The following is a 24,739-nucleotide window of genomic DNA, read 5'->3' on the forward strand; positions in this document are numbered from 1 at the left end:
TTTGTTTCACTGCTAAGAATATGCAGCGGGAGTTAATGATGCCTTCAGACCTTCCGAATTGTCTTCAATATAGGTAAGTGGCCTAGAGTTTATTGTAGCTTTGCAGTCACATAAAGTAGTTTCCAACTCTTTATAGTCAAGACTTTTTCTGCCCAAAATTATTCTTAGAATCTCTTTCATTCTGTTTCTAAATTTTGTAAATATCTGCAATTAAAGTGTTTTTACATATTATATCCATAGTTATTTTCGAATCTTTTAACAATAAGTGGTAGAAAAAGTACTTACGACCTGAGCTACTTAAGCATTGCAAATATATAATATGAAAGATATTATTATATCATCTTCGCATTAGGAAGATTGATATCATCTTCGTATTGGAATTCTTCATCTTCGTATCGTAAAAAAAATTTGGGTTGAAAGCATATCAGTAACGAGATCTCCATATTTTCTGCCGTGCGTACGAGCTATTGTGTCTCAGAAAGCAAATCACTAACAAAGGTGAGTTCACTTGAGTAATCTAAGCTACACAACGTCTCATCAAATTAACTCCTGAAGGAATAACAACAATACGTAAAATATAATATTATGTAAAATTTACTATAAAAATGCTTTAAATTTAATGTCATAATAAGAGATAAAATTTTATTTCTGCATTCCAGAGAATTGAGAACTTTTTTTTTTTTTTTTTTTATGACCACTAATTTTAAGTAGTGAAGATAAAATCACAAACCACTCAGAAACTTTCAGACCGAACTTCCGATCTTTCAATATTACTTCTAGAATGCAAAGAGCCTCTCATTACATCTTATTATGCCTGATACTAATATTCTTTTTAATTTATTAAATATAATATATGCATTTTTGAGTCGCAGAGTAACTTTTATTAGGTTTATAAATTGTATTCGCTAAGAATGGCAATGGTAAGGGTGAATATGGCATGCAGTTACTCTCGCATGTGGTGGATTTTGATATAATTTCCTTTTAGCAATTACTGTGAAGTAAATTTATTACATTAAATAGGTATATTTATACAATGACGTCTGTAACAGATGATGCGAAAAAGAAAGCGGAGGAATTAAAAGAGAAAGCAAATGAACATTTCAAAAGTGAGCATTTACAATTTTGTTAGGTAACCGGCATGTCGAGCAGACTGTAATTCTGATACGGTTTTGTGCTTTTGCCGAAAATCCTTGAAATAATTTATTTATTTCTAATTTTGCATAGAAATTTGTAGTTTATATTTCTTATTAATTTGTATATCGTATTTTTGATCGAGTTTTAAAATCATATTTCTTCTGTTGCTTTTAACTTTATAATTTTTTACGAAAAATATTACTTTCTATTAAAATTACTTCATTTTTCACATTCATATTTGCAATTTGTACTTTCATGTAAACATATTTTCATGCACTTCTAATTTATTCAAAAATTGTGTTTACAATTGGTATTTTCGATTGTTTCTTTAAAATGAAATTTAAGTATCTGTTGCATTAGTTACCTCTTTTATGTATTGAAAATTTTTACATTAATGTACTTTTTATTTTTGTACAGTCTTTGTTCATTAACATATTCTTAATGCATATTTAAAATGGTAATGCAACTGGTTTTTATGGGAAGCACTCTGTCATTGAGGTCCTGAAGCTCCTTTATCTGTATAGTCTTGACTGTTTAATATATGTGTCATGTGAAGAAGTCATGCATTTTGATTCTTAGAGATAAACATTCCTAGAGCAAGCATTATTATATCTCAATGTTGAATATTTAGAAATCCCACCAAACATGAAAGTTAATGGAGATATCACCAATCATTCCAGTAGAAATTAAGATGAACAGAACTGTTTAATTAGATAATAGATACAAATTATGGATATAGCATATAAAAAAACTTAAATTGCTTATCATAACTTTTCATATTACATCACTATAATCCATTTTTAAGGTCGTATGTTATGGCCATTTTTCTTTTTAAATTTCCAGACTCTAATGTAGAAAATACTTAATTGATTTCATGCAGTCTCAAATGTTAATTATTTTTACTTCTGTATACAAAGTAAAGGAAGTATTTTAATCGTGAAATATTTCAGAACTCAGTAGAACCATTCATGTTAGCTTTTCCCGAATCTTTATTAGCTTTTTTTTGTGTGTGTATCGTCTGTTTATACGGACAGAATAAAGGACTATTCCAAAACAAAATTTTTAATGACATCTGTACATACATATGTTTATTGCAGAATTGAAAAACGATGAGCCAGAGATCATTGAAATTTTGTATATTGGCCTGGTATAACATCTAGTTGTACATCTCCCTTTTTTTAGCAATTGCCAAAAGTACACTTTGCTCAAAGGTTTTTTTTTTAATTTTTTGCATCACTCAAAAATGGTTAGCTGTAGAATATTGAAATTTGTATGTGGGACTGCTGTAACATCTAGTTTTGCACCTTTCTGACACTCCATGGGCCCTCAATTGAATTAGTAGAGCAGCTGTCTCAGGATCCATGATAACAACGAGACTGTGATTTATATAAAAATGCAAGAATCTGTCATCACTGAGGCAATGATACGATTTCCAACAGTCTGAAATAATAATAGATCCAGGCAAAATATTTTCCTTGATAATCCTAAACAGGCATTCATTCATTCACTCTTCAACCCCACGGAAAAAAAAAAAAAAAAAAAAATTATTCATTCCCCTTTTAATACTTCCAAACACCCATTTACCTTCAATGCCTTTTCACGATTATATTTTCTTTTACCGAGTTTACTTTCATCAGTTTCAACCACACTTCCGGGCCCTCCAAGTACGTCATTCTCTCACAATTACATCTCCGCACACACCTCTATAAAACATCTTCCTGTCTACCATAGTGTGGTCACTCACATGCAGCTGATCCATAATAAACTGATTCGTGCATTTCTGACCCCACAAATATGTTAGTTGAAGGATCAGACTTGCAAGTATTCATCCCTCGGAAAGCCAAGAGCCCCTTCTCATATTCCTTCTGACCTCGTGCTTAGAAAGACCAGACACACGACACCTCCATTCACACAAATCTGTTGCATCTTTTCTTTCAACTAATTTCGGACCATTTTTACCCTTCTGACATTCGTACTTATTCAAAATCAAACCATAGCAACCAGCCTGTTCAAAGGTGGTTGTGCTAATAAATATTTGAATTAAAATACTGCATTATATACTATTAAATTATATATAACTAAAGAAAACATTTTAAAATGCAAAATTAAAAAAATGCAGATTGATGAAAATGGGAATAGAAATTTTGGCTGATCTTTAGAACATGGTAACTGGTAGTTTGGCGACATTTTGGAGGCGATAAAGGTTACTACCTGGGACTTTGGTAATAATGCGAGCAGTACTCAGTTCCGATTATGCATTATTTTGTGTGAGGGAAATGAGAGATCATGGGATATGTCATGTGATATTAATGGATGAATTACGGTTCTTTAATCGGAAAAGGGGAGAAATCGGGAAAAAATCTGGAAATTTTGTATTTGGCTTTATTCTGCGTTGTGTAAAACAGTGTTCATTAATTTTTGGATCCCATGGCCCTAACTTAAGTGAATTCGAAATGGGTATTTAGTGGGATTGAAAGGGGTAGTAATAAGTGTATCTTTAAGGTTGTGCAAGATAGAAGTAAAGATGTTTTATTAAGTTATTTATTTTACCTGGTACCTTGGTGTGAACTATAAGTATGATTTTAAAGATCCTGAAACAGAAATAAGAAAAGTTTATCGGACACGTAATCAAGATTCTGAAGAAGAATAGGTAAGTTAGTATTTTTAATTATTTGAGGATATTATTTTTATGCATTGTTCTAAATGTAAGGTGGAAGTAAAGTAAGTTGCGTAAACGTGCATGGAAATAATTTAAATATTTGACACTTAAGTATTTGTAATGTTTGTGGTATGAATTAGTTAGTGACGTTTGTTATATAATAGATAATGTAAAGGTAAAAGTTTTTGGATATTTTATTTATTTTATACGGGGAAATGTTCATATTTGGAAAGGGTATATACTTTTTCGCGATAAGGTAATTTCATATATGTTCTTTTTACCGGGTTTAAAGATTCAGAAAATTGTTATGCATTCTCGTGAAATTTTTCTAATTTATGAGAAAAAAGAAGTGTACATGGATATAGTGAAGAGTGTGCGCAATGCCATTTTTGTGTAATTCTGGGATGTTTTTTTAAGTAAAAATAAGTCGATGTGTACATGGTTTAGTGATATTTTAATTAAATGATAGTTATTTTGTGAATTTTATGTTTGTAGGGATTTGGTATACGTTTAAGTTGAAGTAAACGTGCATGGAAATAATTTAAATATTTGACAGTAAGTATTTGTAATGCTTGCAGTATGAATTCGTTGGTGACGTGTATAATATAATAGATGATTTAGAGGTAAAAGTTTGTGAATATTTTATTTATTTTATATGTGGAAATGTTCATATTTGGAAAGGGTATAAACTTTTTCACGATCAGGTACCGTAATTTCGCACGTATAGTACGCACCACCGGATAGTCCGCGGACTATACGTCCGAAATTACGTTTTTTTAATACGGCAATATTCCCATGCTTTTTAAACACATCCTTTTGTTTGCGCAAATTTCTCACCGCTTTCTTGTCCACTTCAAAATAACGGAGTAAAATCCTAGTATACAATGCAGCCTTGGCGCGACTTTGAAAATTATCGCCAACACCAAAAATGATCCAAAGAACGTCTATATATATACTATACACGCATAGTATATATACTATATACATAGTATATACTATGTTTAACTATATATTTTCTTTGAATGACCCGTTAACTACTCATCGTGTATGTCCTGTTTTTACTGCTCATCATAAAGTCGCCAAAAGTAGTCAAATCCCGTGTGCACCGGATACTAGGATTAAACCAATAACGGCCCGCTTCTCTATTTCCATCTTTTTCAGTTTTCTCAACTACCTCTCAGCAGGAAATCTCCGGCGATGTTTCATCAACGTTAGCGAAGATGAAAGACAAAATACGAAAACAAAATACTGTGCAATGTGCTATCCTCGTGATAAGTGGTAATGAAATGTGACCTTCGACCCCACTCACTCGGTGTTGCCAAACCACGCTATAAGTAAACGAATCACGCTTTTTTTCGTACTCCAGGCAAAGAATCTCTCTTTGCTCCAGGTACTTGCTACTGTGGCTCCTAAAAACCACAGCCAACTCTATAAGTATATACAGTCGGCTGTGCTAAAAACCGAGTTGACGCATCGACTACTTTTCCCCCTCCCGGCAGTTGTGCTAAAGCAGTGCGAAGGATACTTGGAATCTCATGCTTTTTTTATATTTGATTATCGGCAGTTCACGACAGCGTGTTTTTTAAATTTCAACAATTTTAACCGTGAACAACCAGCGTATTATCCGCACTGGTGGATAGTCTGCAGCTTCAAAAATTCGCATTTTAAACACAGATAGTCCGCGGACTATACGCGCAAAATTACGGTAATTTCATATATGTTCTTTTTACCGGGTTTAAAGATTCAGAAAATTATCATGTATTTTCGTGAAATTTTTCTAATTTATGAGAAAAAAGCAGTGTACATGGATATAGTGAAGAGTGTGCGCAATGCCATTTTTGTGTAATTCTGGGATTTTTTTTAAGTAAAAATAAGTCTGCGTGTATGTGGTTTATGTGTATGTGTTATTTTGAAAAATGCGTAAGGAGTATGGTATTGTGCACTTTTTCCCAATTTCGCAGTAAATATTTGTCATGATTAAGCAGTTTTGTTAGATAAAATTTCTAGCATAAGTGTAATTCGGCTAGTAGATTGTTGGAAGAAGTGTAGATAAAAAGAAAAGAAACATGTCTTTACTTCGTGAAGACAAAATGGCGGCGGGAAAAAAAAAATAGAGGGTTGCTGTAGGAGAGTTGGTCGCCAAAAAAACGCCAAGTTACCATAATGTAAAGATCAACTGAATTTTTTTTTAAAGAAAGCTAGACTATATAGATAGAATGAAGAAGAATCTCGTAACATGTCTGATTTTTTTAAAGCAAATTGCCAAAATTCAACTAGTAATGATCTCGTGAAATGACTTGGTTTCATTTCAAAGCTTGATATATGGGTTCCGCATAATCTTTAAGAAAGGGATTACTCCATTGCATTAACATCTCAGATGTGTTTTTCAAGTGTCAAGAAAGTGATTTGCTAATGAGAAATGGATTGTTTGGAACAATATTGAATGCAAGCAGTCGTGAAATAGAAGAAATAAGCTGGGTCAAAGCACTTCAGATGCTGATAAGAATAAAATAAAAGCATGCTTTCTGTTTGTTGAAATTTCAAGTTTTTTTTTTTTTTTTCCCCTTTCCCCTTATACAGTTTCACAATGGATTTGACAGGGTCACACAATCACACAACTTTGTTATTGTCAAAAGGTGCTACAGCTTCACTGAGATATGCTACCACACCCATCGTATTCACCAGATTTGGCACCCTGGGATTATTACTTTACAATTTTTATAAAAAATTTTAAGCAGTAAAGCATTTGCTTCAAATGAGGATGTCAAGAGTAACTTAAACTATTCTTTAATAAGCAAAGATCAGAATTTTTAATAAGCGTGAAATCGTGCTGTTACTAGAAAGAAGTCAAAATGGCTAATACCTAATTCAGAAAAGATTTATGTGATATAAGAAAATTGTTTTCTTGCAGAGGAAAAAAAATTGCTTCCCATAAAAACTCAGTAATTCAGAAATTAATGACACTGCGAAAAACATCATGAAATAGTAAAGCTTGGTGATTAGAGATCGTGCAAAAATTTTCTTTTGACAAAACTACTTTTAGTGCAAGCAAATAAAATTTTTATAACTGAATTGCCACACTAAGTACACATTGTTTTCAAACAAATTTTGCACTGTTAAGGTAAGCAATAACAGCAGTATAGCTAGCAAGAGAGAAAAGTGGAAGCAAATGTAATATGGCCAAGAGAAGAGTTAGGTAAAGATAGATTTTTACTCCATTTTGATTGATGTTTTCAGTTTGCAAAATTGAAAATTATTGGTTGAGGTGTAATGTAAGTGATGAGGGATTGCATCATGGGTGTTTTGTAAGAATCAAGTGAGAAGGATTAATTTTGGAATGATGCAATTTAGAGTTATTTTTTGTAATTGATTACTGTTTTTAAAATGGAAAAGGAAATAGATGAATTAAGAAGAGTTAAGGGGTTGTTAAAAATTAAAATTTTTATATATATATATATATATATATTATATGTAACTTGTATAAATATATTTATATATAGTCAGATAATGTGAATTTTTTTGTTTATTTGCGATTTCTATTATTTCAGATAAAGAATTTGATAAAGCTATAGAAATGTATACTCAAGCCATTGAGCACAATCCTAATGTAGCAGCATACTATGGAAATCGTAGTTTTGCATATTTAAAAACTGAATGTTTTGGTTATGCTTTGAGAGATGCTTCAAAAGCTATTGAACTCGATGAGACCTATGTGAAGGTATGTTTGTTTTTTGATGATATGTTAAAGCTTGTTAATTTAATAAATATATAATAGTTCTTTATGAATTTATTATATATATTAGCTTGTGTATGATAGCAGATTAGTTTTATATTTTGTATTAAAAATTATGGTACTTTTCCGTTAAATCTCGTCAAGAAGACTTTGTTGGCGACAACACACAATACACATATAAAAAAATGTTAGTTCTAAGAGTTTTTTCTTTTGAAGGCATAAACATTTTAATATAATTTAAGATTTTTAAAAAGACAATAATTTTATAAAAAGACATTCATTTAAGAATTTACTATGCTTTCATGGTACAACATCTTAATTCACCGGTTCATATCACGTGATCCCAATCTCACGTAAACTACACTACAAAAGTATAATTCTCTCAGTAATTACCTACATTAATTTCAAGTTAAATCTTAATATGGAATACAAGTTTAAATGCAAGAATTATTTCAATTCGTACGAATAGCTTACTCAGAAATTATGTAAAATTGCAGTGCTTTACATTGTTAGTGCATTCTCATCAATTGATGAACTTAACCCCTAGACTTTGCCTTTTCTATGTTTTCGCCTTCAGATGAGCTATATGGTTGCATCCTAATTGACTTAATTACTGCGAATGGCCTTAGGGCATAAAATTCAACTATCTAGTAAAAATTATATGTAATTGTATGCTAGTATTGAAAGAAAAAATCAATCTGATAAGAAATGGCTGCGTCTCGTTTTAAAAATTGAGGCGTAAAAGGTTACCAGCGAGTATATTAAGTTTGGCATCGGTTGTAACCGGCAAAATGCAAAAGTACCAATATTATCATTAGTTGAGAAAACATGATTTGTTGTGTATTTGTTACTTTACTAGGAATTACTTTTGTTACTTTGGTAGACGGTTGCACGGATTTTTGGCGATTTACATTAGCGCAATTGTTGGTGCAGTTTTTGCAATTGCCAGCCATCTTGAAAAACGCTGTTTTTACGTATTTTACGCTTAGCAAAGTAGTCGAAACTTTAAAATAATACACATCCTTAAAAATAATAGATTAATTTTTTGTTGAAAACTTTGTTTTTTAAGATGGCTTTCAAATGTAAATAAATACATTTGCTAAGAGTATGAAATACTAAAGTAAGGTTAAATTATTACTTTCATATAGCAAAGAAATAGTATAAAAACACTGCGGCAACATTTAATTGGATTAAAATATTACCTAAATTGAATATCAAATTAAAAACATCATACCAATGTTTAAAAGAATTAAAATATTACTTAAATTCAAATACTTTAAAATAAGTTTTGTAGGATATAGTTATTTAACATTAAAACATATGTGGCAATAAATATCTCAGCAATTTTTTAAAACAGTGTATTAATTTTTTAATAAAAATTGAAGTATACAATTATAAAGTAAAAGAAAAATATATACTTACATTTTTTTTAGTATTTTACGTGTCTCATATTCATAAGTACCAAAAAAAATCAGACTCATAATTTAGAAATCGATAAAAAAAATTTGTCGGTAAAAAAGGAGGAATGTCTAATACTTTTTTTTACCGTTACAGTGGTTATTTCTTTCACTGTGATCACAATACCATATAGGCCATCCTCAGAATCGGCTCTTTTAACAATCTTCATCTGTGATCCACATCTCTTGCAATTCATTGAAGAAGCAATTAGTGAGGTTTTCTCCAAAAATTTAAAATAAATTTCCTGTGACCCTTGTAACAATTTATAAATAAATCTTTAATTAGGAAAGCCAAGTTGGCCAAAATAAGGTCTCAAAGGACAATTTTTTGATTCTGATACTAATAATTCTTGGTAATTACCAATAACAATATTCATCTTTAAACGGACATATCCATTCGCTTTGAAATCTAAGGAATTCAAAGAGATGAATAATAAAATTTTAAAATGGTGCGGCAATGCACAAATTTCAGTAACCAATAAGGAAGCTGATTATATCATGCATAAAAATTAAAATCATTTAAATAATCATAATAAAATCATTTTTAAAAAATGCAAAATTGTATTTTAATATTTAACAGCCATAAATAATGTTTAAAACATTAGATTAAATTTATAGATATTAAAACCAATTGCGGTACTTTTCTGTTTCACCGGCGCAAATCTCGGCAAGCAGACTTTATTGCCGACAACACACAGTATACACATAAAAAATTTAGACAAATGTTAGTTCTAAGAAATTTTACTTGAGTTTTTTATTTATTTTTTTTAATGTTTAAAAGTTTTAAAAAAGCCAATAAATTTTAAAAAGACAATTTAAGAATTTAGTATGCTTTCATGGTAAAACATCCTAATTCGCCAGTTCATATCACGTGGCCCCAAGTGGATCATATCACGTGAACCCAATCTCACGTAAACTACGCTACAAAAATCTAATTATCTGCATTAATTTCAGGTTAAATCTTAATTTGGAATACAAGTTTAAATGCAAGAATTATTTCAATTCTTACGAATAGTTTACTCAGAAATTATGTAAAACCGCAGTGCTTTACTTCGCTAGTGCATTCTCATTAGAACTGATGAATTTAACACTTGCCTTTTCTATATTTTCCCCATCGGGTGACGGTGTGATTGCATCCTAATTGACTTAATTACTGCCCGCGAATGGCCTTAGGGCATAAATTTGAACTATCTGATAAAAATTCTATGTAACTGTATGCTTTTAAAGTAAGGTGATGTCATTGATTACGTCATCCACAACATAAAATTATATAAAATATCATAAACAATAAAGTTTTTATTTCAAATAAAAATGCAAAATGAAATTGATTTTTAATATTTAGAAGCTATAATTAATATTTAAAACACTGAATTTATGCATAATAAAACACATCATTTAAAAAATAAAATGACAGCAAAGTATCGGTTACCATAAGTAACTTGTCCAGCAATTGGTTTACTATAAATCGTATTGCTCGCCAGAAAAAAAATTGCCAAAATCCATGCAACCATCTACCAAAGTAGCACCGTTATTTTGCTGTAAACTGTTCTGCAATATAGAATTAGTTAGGGTCCCACCATCTTTGTAACAGAATGTGTTAGACTAAACATGAACTTAAGATTATGTGAGTTATCTAAAATGTTTCCCCCCCCCAATAGTAAAGTTGCACAGTTTCTACAATTTCTAATTTTTTCTAGTATTACTATTTTAATATTATCTGTCTTGTTCTTACTTCGCTCATACTAAGTATTACATTTTAAATTGTGTAGTATATCAATAAGAATAGTTCGTGAACCTAATGTCTTCTATAGAGAGCACAGGTTTTGATCTGTGTGGAAGTTTTTTGTACCAGGGAAAGCTTAACTAAGGATAAATGTGTTAATATAACTAAGGATAATTGTGGAAACTCTGTTTTACAAAGATGTAAAGTGCTATGCAAAGACTTTTGTAAACATTGCATTATCTTAGATCTAGCAATGCCTCTGGTAAAGCAACAGTTATACAGTTGATAAAAAAGTTTGATAGAAAGTCACCCAGACGAAATGAATCAGATGGAATGAAACATTACAGTGGTGCAGGGCAGTATGAATGTACATTAAAGAAGTTGCTATATTGTTAATTACAACAGTTGGGAATGTTGATATCCTCAGTGCAGCCAGTATTGACAGAAGTTATGTATGTACACCCATACAAGATGCACTTGATGGAACAACTTAAATCAGTAGATCATCAGAAATATAAAATATTCTCCAAGTCAATTTTGATGAAACAAATAGAGGATGGCAGTTTTTATAAAATAATAATGTTCAGTGACAAAACACATTTTACATTTATATAGGTTTGTCAACAAACAAAATTGGCATATTTGGAGTCTGCATTTTGTAGGAACCAATATTTGGTGTAGTTTGGGAACAAGAGATGATCATACCATTCTTTTTTTGAAGAGATGAATTGAAATTGCAGTTGTGGTAAATGATGATAGTTATTGTGATGTAGTCACTGATTGTTTCTGATGTGCTGTGGATGAAATGGATACTGCAAATATGTTATTTCAGCAGGACAGAGTTACCTTTCATGCATTCTGTAAAAGCATGAGTTTGCTTTATAAAAAGTTCCTTGGGTGTGGGATTTCACTTTGGTGACAGTGAATGTTTGACCTTGGATGGCAGCAACTAAAAATATATTAAAAGGTTTTGTGGCAACTTGCAACTTCATTTTATCGTGTTAAGTCTGTTTCAAGATTTTACATGAATAAGACAAACAGAAAGAGAGAAATCCATTGGGCCATGTGAAAGTGTCCTTGCGAAGTTACCAACTGTAACTGCTTGCTGAGAAAGTGGAAATGAACAAGTATCAAATGTCATTTTCTCCCATTAAAGTGGAGTGTATATAGAAGTAAATGAAACAAAAGTTTTGATTTTTTATGCAGCTTTGGCTGATTTATTGCATTTTAAAAACTTGCCCGATTTATGAAATATTCTCTATTTCCTTAATATAGTGAATGTCCTTAACTATATAATATTTCAATAACACTGCAGTTTTTTTTTAATTGATTTTGTTTGGTTTTGTTAAATACCATGTTTTTAAGGTTAATTTTCTGTTATGAAGACAGGATTTAGGAAAATATGTATGTGTGTACTGTATTTTTGTATATATGTGTTTGTATGCACACATACATCATTTCTGAATCCAGTCCCAATAACAGAAAATACCTTTTTAAGCTTCAAATAACCAAATGAGTGAAATATTTGTATCATTTTTAGAAATTGCTAACATATTCTCCTAATACCTGATTTTTAATATTGTTTATTGAAAACATTATGAACTTCCTGTGGAATGGCACAAACTTCTGAAAATACCACTATGTTAATATGACTGATAAATTAGTGCTTGAGCTAGAAATGTTAGCGAAAAGGGCTTTGCAGAAGTTTGTCCTATAGTACCCTATTGTAGTATTTTATTTTCATTACTTTCTTTGTGAGCGGCTTTGGTGAGAAAAAGAAATTGGTCCATTTCCCAATTCAGCGACAAGTAAAAGTTTACCAATTTGCACAAAGTACTTATAATTGTTTCTTCAACTAATGGAAATGTTCTTTTAAATACAAAGTGGTCATAAGAAAAACTTTTGTGATGTATGAACCCCTAATGGCTAAATGAAATTTCAGGTATTGTTATTTAAAAGTATGTGCCCAAGATTGTGATGATTTAAAAGAATACAGTGGTACCTCGACATAAGAGTTTAATTCGTTCTGTAACCTTGCTCGTATCTCAAAGCAATTTTCCCCATTGAAATTAATTGAAACGCCATTAATCCGTTCCAGCTCCCAAAACACCACCTTAGTTGTTCTTGTTAAGTGTTTTTGAATAAGAAAAGTGTATTTACAAGAAGAAACATTTATTTATAAATAACAAATACATATTTCGTCACGCTTTGCTCCTTTTCACCTGTAGATCATTTAAAAAAACTGTCCAAGGAGGTTTGTTTCTTTCTCCCTTTCAGGATATTGCGGAAATGAGTTAGGTAAGTTTCGTTGAACAACTCCGATGCACGACCATTTGCAACTTTTTCGGGTGATTTTTATCCATGAACTCTACAACTTTCTCCCACATTCCCAAGATCTCCTTTATATCTTTTGTAGGAATAACCTCCTCCACCTCTTCAAAACTAATTTTTCGTTGAACCACTGTATGCTGCTAGGAATGTAGATCGTGTAACTCCTCGATTGTCAACTCCTAAGACTGTTCCTCGATGAGTTCGTTCACATCTTTCTCATCCACCTCCAGACCCATGTATTTTCCCAGAAAAACGATTCTAGTCTGAGGTGGGAGAAACTGTTAGACGCTGCGCACGACACCAACATGCGGGCGCATGTTGTGGTAGTGTGCGATTCCTCGTATTTCAAATCTTGCTCTCATCTCAAAGCAAAATGTCGCTCGCTTGGTGGCTCGTATCTCAAAACACTCGTATATCAAGGTACCACTGTAGAGCTGTTATGGTAACAGTAAAAAATTTCGGACTTTTCAAATGGCAACACTCACTTTCATCCGCAAATAGCTTAGTGCATTGAAAAATCATAAATGGCATTGAAATGATACGCATATGACAAAAATTGCTGATGTAAAACATTTGTAAAATGGAGCATTGTAAAGGAAAAGTGACAACACAAGAGAGGAGAGGGGAAAACACTTATCAGAATTATAGGTCTTCAACGTGCCCATCTTTACAGATGATAATGCATTGAATGTGAGAGATTGTCGGCTACAATCTTGAATGTAACATCACAAAAGGAATCTGTATAACTTCGTGTTTTATGGCATCTTTCAGTTCTGACATATCTTATAGATTTGATGTCTACATCTTAGATTTCAACAATTCTTTTAGCATATGATATGTAATAAAATTATAAATTAAAAACTTTTACACATTAGTAAATCGTAAAAGTATATCATTGGATAATGTTAAAGGGGAGAACAAATCAGCCTAGAATTATATAATTTTTTAAAGTGTCTTTTCAAGGGAAGCTGCAAAAGGTTGTAAAAATTCTTATTTTGAAATCAAATATTTCACTGAATTTTTGTCACATGGGAGTCAAACTTTTGATGCTCATTGTTTTTGCTGGTGACGGATATTAATTAAGTTTGGTGCTTAAGCAATTTTAAAGCTAAATAATAATCTTCATTTTTTTATTTTCATTTTTGAGATTTTTTTAAAATTTAAAACTATATCAATTTTTAATTAATCATCAAGTGAAAATGGAGCTGTTGCATTCTTCCAAGAAAGAAGTACTTTACATTTAACCTGAATTTGCAAAAATGGGCATGGCGTGAAGTTATATACCACTGCAGAAGCCATATGGAGTTATGGTTTTAATTATTCAAATTAGACAAAGCACCTCAGGATGATCTGCTTAAAGAGAAGGATCTCTTCATGGAAGACTTTCTAAGGGAAACTAGCTTGTATTTATGCTGCACATAAAAAAATCTATAAAAACTAAACAGACAACCAGCCGATTAGCTTGGGATTGCACCCAGTTTGAATTCCCAAAATTCAGCAATCTTAACCATTTGATCACTGATTGGGCCAGAAGCCTTAAGGAGCTACAGTGTGAAAAATAGCTAGAACAAAGGCTTTTAATTACTGATTCACTGCTTTACAAGTCACATTCCTGGCTGTGGTAAACTACTGCTTGTAGTTTATTGGTGCCTAAAAAGTAAATTAAAAACTTTTTATTAAGTAGGAATTTCTGCTTTTTGAAATGAAGTAAGTTCTCTTTTTTTTTTCATGTTTATTAACATTCTATTATTTAAAAGACTTTGTTTTGGTGTCCTCAATTAAACCAATCACAAGTACCAAATTTCTTGTTTTAATTTTTTACAATGTGTATAAACTCTTGCCATATGCACCTGTAGTAACTATATAAAAGGAAAAAGAATTAATTTTTACAAAGGTTATTTTATTCAATTTAAAAATGCCAAAACATGAATATATTAAATCTAAAGTTTTTTTTTTTTTTTTTTTTTTTTTTTTTGTAACTGCAAGCATGTCTATAAGCAGCAGTTGCAGAAATAAAAACTGTATAAAGAATTTTACGGGAATAGTCCATGGTATGTGTGTATGTATATAAATAAGTTTAAATTTTTATAATAGCACAAAGAAGTTGCTAACTTTGAAATATTTTTTTAGTGCCTTAGAATTTAAAAAATGGTTACAAGTAATTTGTATACAATTTGTTTAATAGGGTTATTACAGAAGAGCAGCTGCATATATGTCCTTGGGAAAATTCAAACTGGCTTTGAAAGATTTTAATGCTGTAAGTTGTTAATTTTGATATATGTAACTTAAAAATAAATTACGATTAAATTTCTCTTTTAAAAAATACATATGTTTGTGTATATGTGTTTTAATTTTTTTTATTGAAATATTTTTATGCTTTCGCTTTGTAGTGATTTTGTTAAATTATGCTAGTTTAATGTTTTTAACTTTGGTTGCTAATTTTGTTAAATTATGTTCTGTGATTCACTCGTAAACATATCTGTCGAGCAAAATTAATTATTATATAGGAAATAAAATGTTGATTTATTTTTCATAGTAAATTTTGCTTTATTTTTCTAAATTTTAATTTTTTTATTGGCTTAATGAATAGTTTTTGATAGTGCTGTGTTCTAAAAGTCGTTTGGGCAAAATTGTGGAGAATTATTAGTTTTGATCAGCACTTGTGGGAAATTTATGAAATTATTGCCAATACTCATATAAGTTGGGATTCACAAAAAAAAATTTGATAAACATAATAACATGCATTTTTAAATATGATTCAGTATTTGTTGAGATATTCCTTGGATGCATATTGTAGAGGAAAACCATAAAATTCCAAGTCCCCCCCCCAAAAAAAAAATTAATGTTTTGCATTATTCTGCAACCAGCCTTCAGCTGCTTAAAAATGTGTTTTAGAAATGCATTAGAAGTTTATTTAATCACATGTAAACATGTTATGTGTATAGCATGTGATAAGTTTTTAAAATTTTTTTAACTTTTAAGTACTGTTTAATGTAAATACAGAAAACATTTAATAGAACACACACTTTAAGTTTAGATTTTTCTAATTATTGTTTATTTTATTTTATTTTGTAAAATTAATCATAATATATTATGATTCGTGCTTAGTGTTTGATTTCTAAGTTGCACGAATAGTGTTTGATTTCCAAGGTCTATTCATGCTTTATAACCTGTTAGCATGAATAGGACTACAATTCGAATCAAACAAAAATTGGCGTCAAACAGTGTGATCTGTTGAGCAGTCAAACAGTACAATCAATTTATTATTGATCACCAATAATAAATGAGCATGACCTAACACTTCGGCTTTGTGTAAACCAAATTAATTCTCGATAAGTTGGCTTATCTTTTGTGAAATATGATATAAAGTAACTGCTGTTTATCTGTTTTTCAATCGCATTTTGAAAAAAAAATTAAAATTTGGTACTTGTCTCGTCAATAATGGATAAATGTGACATAAGGCTTTGTGTGAACTCGGTTAATTATCAATATGTCAGTTTAATTTTTGTAAAAAATGGTAAGTTAGCTGCTGTTTATTTGTTTTTCAATCACATTTTTAAAAAATGATTAAAATTTGGAACTTATCTTCAACAGAACAGCATGCAATAGAGAATTTTCAAATTTAAAGGATCATCGCATCAAGAAAAATGGAAATTATGTGAAAATGAGTAAACACTGGCTGTGCTCTGTGAAAAATTACGATGAGCAGTTATTTTGGTACTATTCCGTTTTCAAGACCGTAAAAATGTTGCAGCGAAAATGTATGCACAAAAGTGCCAAATCTAGCAAATGCACCCATTTAACAGTGGGACAAATCTAGCGTACGCGCTGATTTCAGAATGCATAAGTTTATATAGTTCTATATTTCTTAAGATGGCATTGAAATACTAGTTTAATTTTTAAATCCCTGTTTTGATGTTAAATCCTTTTTTGATATCCTATGGAGTTAACAATTTAGGAATTGCCCATGACGAAAGGTCTGAAATAGAATTTTGGGTAAAGTGGCAGAGTCACCCACTGCTTCATGCACTTTTAAGAATTGCACATACTCGGTATCCCTGTGCACATCGACCTATTTTGACTTTAAAAAAAAATCCCAGAATTGCACAAAAATGGCACTGCGCACACCCTTGACTTTATGTACACATCGACCTATTTTCACTTAAAAAGTAAAAGAAAATCGACAAAAATCCAGTTGTTTTTACCCTTGTAAAAAGCAGCAAACAAATAAGTGGGCAATTCTGCACTTTGCCAAGAATGTTTTCAAAGAAAAGGCATCATTCATTATAGAAAATTATGTTTGAACAACCAACGAGATGAAATTATGCTTTAGCGATAACTCGGTAGCGAAATAGCGATGCAGGCATCCATTCAGTTATGTTTAGCAATTTTTATATAAATTATAATAATAATCTGAAATAGTTATTTACTCTTATGCTTCCATTCAGTCGTGTTTAGTCTTTTTTTTTTTTTTTTTTGTATAAATTATAATAATAAAAAAGTATATGAAATTAACTTTTCATCTAAATTAAAACATCAATCTTAGATAGTTATTTACTATTATACTTCCTTTCTTGCGTTAGGGTTGCCACAATTATTTTTCGCAGCACTGGCATTTAACAATAGTTTGGCGATTTTTTACGGCCCTCAAAACCGAATAGTACCATTATTTTTTCATATGTCGTATCTGTAGCTTGTATAACTTGTATGTGTAACTAATTCAGTTGTCATCGAATATGATGTTTAACTTAGAAGTTTACATCTGGATTGCCTATTTTCTTTCTAAATCTCACATGATTTATATGTAGGTATTTGATTTCCAAGTTGATGACAAATGAATGACTCTTTTTGTAATTTTAAGCTGGAAATATTTCGTTCCATTCATTTGGTTTCTGTACCATGAATTGCATTTTTAATATGTTCATTTGTCTGGAATTTCAAATATTCTGGAATAGAGCATTTCTCGAGCTTTTACTGTATTAAATGGGCACATCTTTATCCAGAAGTTAGCAGGATACAAACTGACAAGATAAGATTTTACAGCCCCATGTTCACCTTTACAAGGGTGTAGTTGACCCTTAATTCACTTTTATGAATGACAGCATTTATTCATGCAGAACTAATTTGATGGATGATTTTCCCCAAAAGTGAGGATATTGACTGGATAGATTGGCCAGCCAGATCTTCAGATAGAACTTGTCTGAAGTGCTTCTGGGAAGGCAAGCTGAACTTATCTTTTCTTTTCGGAACCCTCCAGGACATGAGAACAGTATTGCTGCAGGATTGGAACTAATTGCCATAGGGACTTTTAAATTGTCCGATTCCCAGTGTGAAGTCACTTTGTGAGAGTTCCGTACCTCCTGTTAGCCTCCTTTTTTTGTTTGATTTTTACCTGTGTTCTATGATGAAGTCTTGTATGTGCTCATGCGTGGGTGCCATGACTGTTGTATGGTATATTTTTTATATTATGTCAACCTAAGTCTGTAATGAATGTCATTTATATTTGCCAGTCAGCTCTGGAGATAATGGACCAAATGTAAAGATTCTCTTAATTCTGTAGGCAAGTGCAATTTCTTTTGTGAAGCATCTCACAGTCTGCTTTGGGCAATGGACCCTAGGTATCTAGTAAATTTTAATAATCTAACGAACTGATAACTTTTAAAGCAAATTTTTTCTTTTCATTATAAATGGTAAAATTATCAGGAAAACAATGAAAACTATGCATCCTTATTTGTTTTAAACAAGCTCTTTAAATTGCATTTTGAAACCTGGAACTGAAAAATATTAATTTCTGTTACTTAATAAAAATGATAAAACTGTCTAAGAATAGTTTTTCACATGCAAGTAAATAGTGTTTTTATGAGCAGCCACTCTCTCTGTCCCCCCATTTTTTTAATGATAATGATTGTAAGTAATGCACATATATAGTAGATAAATTATTTTATTATCAACCAGTGTTGCAAACTGTATTTGCTTATTTATTTTATTAATAGGTTACAACTGCTAGACCAAATGATAAAGATGCTAGGGCTAAATATCTAGAATGCTCCAAAATAGTTAAAAGGAAGGCTTTCGAAAATGCAATTGCTGTAGAAGATACCAAAAAGTCTGTTGCAGATTCATTAAATTTAGATACTATGAGTAAGTTATTTCACTATTTTAAAGTGCAAAGAATTTATGGGGATGAAGAACTTGTGATATATAAACAAATTTCTTCATTTTAAATTTTTGTTGATGATGATAATGTAATCATTATAATTATCAAAAGCTGTTTGCCATCTGTTGACCAAAGATTGTGTTTATCTGTATTCATTAATGTTTCTCTTTTCTAAAATTGCGAAAATGTAGTGATAGAGTAGATGATTTCAAAACATTTGAGCCAGATGATGTAGCACTTCATATCCTAACTTTCAGGCATTTCTTTTGTTGAAGAATGTACAAGGTTTCATCAGGGTTCGTACCGGTCCTTATAAGTACTTATATTTGAAAATAAAATATAAAGGACCCTTATAGGTGCTTACTTTTTCTTTAAAGCCCTTATTTTTTTTAGTACTTATTTTTTGCTTTTAGTGCTTTTTTTTTTTTTTTTTAATGAGTGCGCTATTTTTCCCCGTACCAAAGCCGAAACTAAATAAACAACTTTTCTTCCTAATATGGAATGTCGGTGAGTCATACTCCCAGAAATCGCTTTTCCCCCTTTCTCTGCATTAGCATAACCTTTGGTGTGCACGAAGAGTACAGACAGGTACCCGTCCTTCTATCAGTTAAAGAATTGCAAAAGCAGTAGAAACTTTCGCTACATTCGGCATTCTTTTCCTCCCACCCAAATACTATACACGTTTGAATTTCTATCAAGATCTTAAAAATTTGCATTCTCGTTCCGCTTGGTCAGTTCATATTCGTGTTTATTATGATCGTTATGCTTTATTATGAGCATATGTATGAATGTTTATAATAACATAGTTGCAGTAACTGCTGAAGTATAGTAAACTTCCAAAAATGGTTCTGTTTTAACACAGATTAGCTTTCTAAGGAATAATATTCGGAATGGCTTAAACAAAGGGAAAGTAATCGAATAGTCAAAATAATTTCATTTTTTTGGCCAATATATTATACAGTATGAAGGTTGGGAGGTCTCGCCTTTCTCCGCAAAATCTTGAATATTGAAACTGTTACAGTTCGCTGCAAAACAAGCAACGGACTTTTTTTTTTTTTTTTTTTGGTCACTTTGGATTGAATAGGACTAAAAGTTCTGCGGTCTACCAACCCAAGTGAAGAATGATTCTATTCCAAAAATTTAACGCCATCTGTTGAAAATTAGAATGAAAAACACCACAGTTATTTAGTTCTTTATTCTCCCAATACCGGCAGTTGTTGATTCTGATTGTGTAATATCATGTAGGGAAGAATTACGGCACACATATTGCGCAATAACGTTTGCGATATTTTGCAGAGATATTTAATTTTGATGTTCAGTCCGAGATTTGTTTATGAACACTTAAAAGAGTTTTACTGTGCTTGCTAAGCAGAATATTTTTTACTTTCGTTGGTTTATTTTTATATGATGCACATATTGAAATGTCAAAAGCATTTATTTAGCGGAAAAATCTAAAGAGCGGCTACAGTCTCCAAATCCAAATCGTTCCTCGTTTTCAGAGGTTTGAGTTTGCAGTTGTCTTAATTTTTCTAATAAACTGTGAAAATCCATTCCCAGCTTAATATGATTTTAAGTACTCCAGGTAATTATGGATAAAATAATCATAAATAATCTTTGGATACAAGTGAATCAATAGTCTTTGAACTTCACTGCTTTTCCTGTGGTATTCTGCTTTTCAGTAAATTTTTTAAGCTTCTATCATCATTTCTGATTTAACCCTTTTCTTGCTGTGACGCTTTGCTAAACCTTTTTCTACCATGTATCTGAAATATTATAGCAAGCTGTTCTTATCAGAGGTGTTTTTCTTTATATTGTTACGTTATTTTATCCACGGGTTCGTGCAGATTTGGAGTGAATAACCACAACAGCACTTGATGGAATATCGAAACTCGCATTATTTACCAATATGAATCAGGACAGCTCCAAAACACTTTTACAGATCCACTATAAACACGCTGGAACAATCAGCAACTCAGTTTTCATATCCTCAGGCAATAACGGTGGAGACAGCTTCACTGCAAAGCACCAGAGTATAGCTCCTGACTCTGCTTGGTCGTTCTCGGAACTCTACATACTCGTGAGATTCTCCACGCTGCAACTCGCGATGCACTCGACAACACACAGAGCACAGCTCTCGACTCTTCTTCGGTTCAGTCTTTCCCAGAGCTGAACACACTCTATTGACGATGCACTGACCACGACACACTGAGACTCCTTCAGTGAACTCGGCACTCGCTGGCCGGCTGTCAACTCAATCGTCTCCACAGGGACTGACTATTTATCTCACACTCTAGACGAAGCACTCTCTCACTGCGGACCAGCGGGTTTATATATATTTGGCTTGTGTTCAAGAACATTCTGGGCTAAACCGGTAAGAATTCATTCCAGAAGGTTCTCCATACGTCCATGGCATATTACAAATTTTGTCGCGAAACGGCCGATTTCTCGTGAAATGTGGCATCCCTGGCTTCCTTATTTTATGGCAACCCAAAAACTGCTTTGCAGGGAAGACATCTTATTGCACCTGTACATTTGTACACTGCCCCCTCCCAAGGACTGCACATCCCGAGCAGTACAGCTCTTAGTCAGAAGCCAAATTTGATACACACAAAACATAGTAAAACAAACAAATAACTAAAGAAACAAATATTTACACTATGTAAAAGTTATATACACAAATTAAACTCATTACAATTTTTAAATTATACAAATTAAAGTTCATAATGAATTTCGGTCTCAGTCTTTTCATTAAAATATACGCGGGTCAAATACTTTTTCACTGCAGTTCTCAGATGTATTTATGTTTTGCATATCGCAGTCTGAAGATTCAGTCCTTTCAGACTTTTCATCCACAGGAAGATCTGAAACAGTTTTTTCACCACTCTGCAGTTTGTTCGCACCATGTGTACAGTTCTCCTCTGTATTTTCAGCAGCTGGTACACGTTCATTTTGCATCGTTTCCTGGAAACCAGCTGCAAATTCTGCATCAGAGTCATGAATGGAACCCAATTCTTCACAAACACAAGCATCCAGGTTTAGAATCAAGTCCTTGTCTGTAAAACCCACACTGTGAGGCACACACATAGTTTGAGAAGTGTATGAATTTTCTTGCAATACTGGAGCACTCTGCGTAAGTTGTACATCAGCTTGTCCCATCTCTGAATCACATGCACTTTCAGATGGTTCAACACTTGCTGCCTGCAACTTCGTAACTTCACTATAAGTTTCGACAAACTTAACAGTCGCATTTCCACTTCAGGCACTTGAGAATCAAAAGCTTCTTTCCCGTCTTTTATTTCTTCATGTTTTTGTTCTTTTCCTTAAATTAATCCCATTAAATGTTCCATTCTTCATTTCTCGATCTTCCTCAGACAGTTCATTGGCTACTTCCTTCATTTCTTCATTCTTTGATACTTCAGTCGCCACTTCAGTCATTTTCACATCATCTTTTAAGGCTCTAGTTTCTTCTCTGTAAGCTCTACTTTCATCTGTGGGAGTTGCTTTCTCACCTTTCCTTGGCAGACATTTATTTCTTCTCCTCCGGCGTTCTTCTCTTCCAGTGTGGCTTCCGGCTTTCAACTCGGCCTTCATCTCTTGATATGCGGCTTTCATTTCACCTCTCATCTATTGATATCCGGCTTTCATTTCAGCTTTTATCTCTTCCTGTCCGGCTTTCATCTCAGCCCTCGTTTCGGCTAAGAAGTCCATCAAAGTCTTCGTTTCCTCCGCCATGGCTTTTCTTCTTGAACTCTTTGCTGCATGTGATTTTATTAGGACTGTTAAAATTATTTTCTTATAATTCATGTAATTATGCCAAATATGAGTTCAATATATCACTTAGTGTTTTTCTTGAATTTCCTGTCATTTTGAATTATATTAATTGAAAGTGTGTATAATTGATATGATTAAGGTGTTGATGTGTATTGTACTAAGTAGCAAAAATATTAATCTGAATGATTTTTCATCATTAGCCTTATTTTTTTGTATTTTAATTTCAGCAATTGAAGATTGTTATAATGGACCAAACCTGGAAAATGGTCAAGTAACTTTAGAATTTATGAGAAACCTCATGGAAACATATAGAGAAGGAAAAAAATTGCATCGGCGTTATGCTTATCAGGTATGTTTCAGAACAAAAATCAATATCTTTTCTTGTAAATTTTTAGTTTCCTTATTTGTAAATAAAATTTTAAAATGCATGTAACTGAAAATGATGCTAATCATAGTTCTTAATAGGTCTGCAATATATTTATGTAGCAAGTCATAATTTACTAAGTGTTATTTGTGGATAGAAAAATTTAAAAGAATTTAAATTTTTTAATTTCTGTTAGCACTTCTTTAAAATTATATTATGTGAATTTTATAAAATACTAATTTGTAAATACTGCAGTCTGCAAAAGGGACTGCAAGTAAGATGTATTTAGTATTCACAGATAATAGATTATTTGCACCTCTACTAGGGCTAGGCTGTAATTCAGATAAGTTAGCATTTCTGCTTTCTTCATTTATAAAATAGCTTCCTTTGCTCCATATTTCTTGCGTTTTTTTTTACACATTTCCACAGTAAGTGTAAAAGAATAGTTGAGCTAAGTAGAGATTTTCAGGCAAAACACAAAAAACAGCCAAATATATGTAGGTTGTTTTTATTCAACCTCCGATCGCACAGTATGATGCCCAGGTATGCGGCAGGTGGTTGGTGTGCGTAGTAGGTGACTGCGCATCTCCCCTTCCACACGTTCTGTCACTAGCATATTCAACACGCCATTTTCTGTTGAGTTGCAATCACGCAAACATGGCTGTCGCTATTGATTCTCCCGCCAAGTGTGAATTATGAGCTGTTATCCGTTTCTTGCAGGCAGAAGGGAACAGTGCAGCGGAAATTCATCGAAGAATGAGTTGAGTTTATGGAAACAGCTTTATGAGTGATGGCGTTATTCTTGAATGGTGTCGAAAGTTTAAAGATGGCCGAACTGATATGCATGGTGAAGGTGGTCAAGGACGCAAATCTGTTGCTACAGACGATATTGTTCAACAAGTTGACCAAGCGGTTAAGCAAAATCGAAGGTTCACCATAAGTAAATTATCAATGATGATTTTTGGAAGTTTCAAGATCTTCCCTGTACTCTATCGTTACTGAACAGTTGCGCTACAGAAAAGTTTGCGCTTGCTGGGACACACAGATGTTGACTGACGACCACAAAACTCGCCGAATGGTTGCAGCGTTTGAGTTTCTTGACCGTTACAATACTGATGGAGAAGACTTTTTGAAATCCATTGTGACAGGTGATGAGACATGCGTTCAATATGACACCCCCGAAACAAAACGACAATCACAACTATGGATGCACACAAATTCTCCAAAGAGACCCACAAAATTCAAACGAACCTTTAACAACCGTAAGGTTATGACAACTGTTTTTTGGGACCAAAAAGGTGTGTTGCTTGTGGAGTTTATGCAGCCTGGAATAACAATTAATGCAGATTCATATTGTGAAACTTTGCGACACTTACGGAGAGCTAGTCAAAACAAACAAAGAGGCATGCT

General features: G+C 32.2%; 1 protein-coding gene across 2 annotated transcripts in view; it reads left to right on the plus strand.

Moving 5' to 3' along the window:
* Positions 1–870: 870 nt before the first annotated feature.
* PpD3 (protein phosphatase D3) overlaps positions 871–24,739 on the plus strand; it is a 47,031-nt gene continuing 23,162 nt past the window's right edge. Inside the window, exons 1-5 of one of the 2 annotated variants that reach the window (XM_085813389.1) lie at positions 871–1,106; positions 7,342–7,511; positions 15,223–15,294; positions 19,031–19,178; positions 23,193–23,314. In XM_085813389.1, coding sequence (XP_085669515.1) covers positions 1,034–1,106; positions 7,342–7,511; positions 15,223–15,294; positions 19,031–19,178; positions 23,193–23,314 — 585 coding nt within the window. In that variant the 5' untranslated portion in view covers positions 871–1,033. The remainder of the gene's footprint in view (positions 1,107–7,341; positions 7,512–15,222; positions 15,295–19,030; positions 19,179–23,192; positions 23,315–24,739) is intronic. The other variant, XM_085813390.1, reaches the window with a different exon arrangement.

The sequence above is a fragment of the Stegodyphus dumicola genome, chromosome 3 (genome assembly GCF_044657685.1).
Source record: "Stegodyphus dumicola isolate Sdum_Otavi_A_Nest chromosome 3, ASM4465768v1".
Lineage (NCBI taxonomy): Eukaryota > Metazoa > Arthropoda > Arachnida > Araneae > Eresidae > Stegodyphus > Stegodyphus dumicola.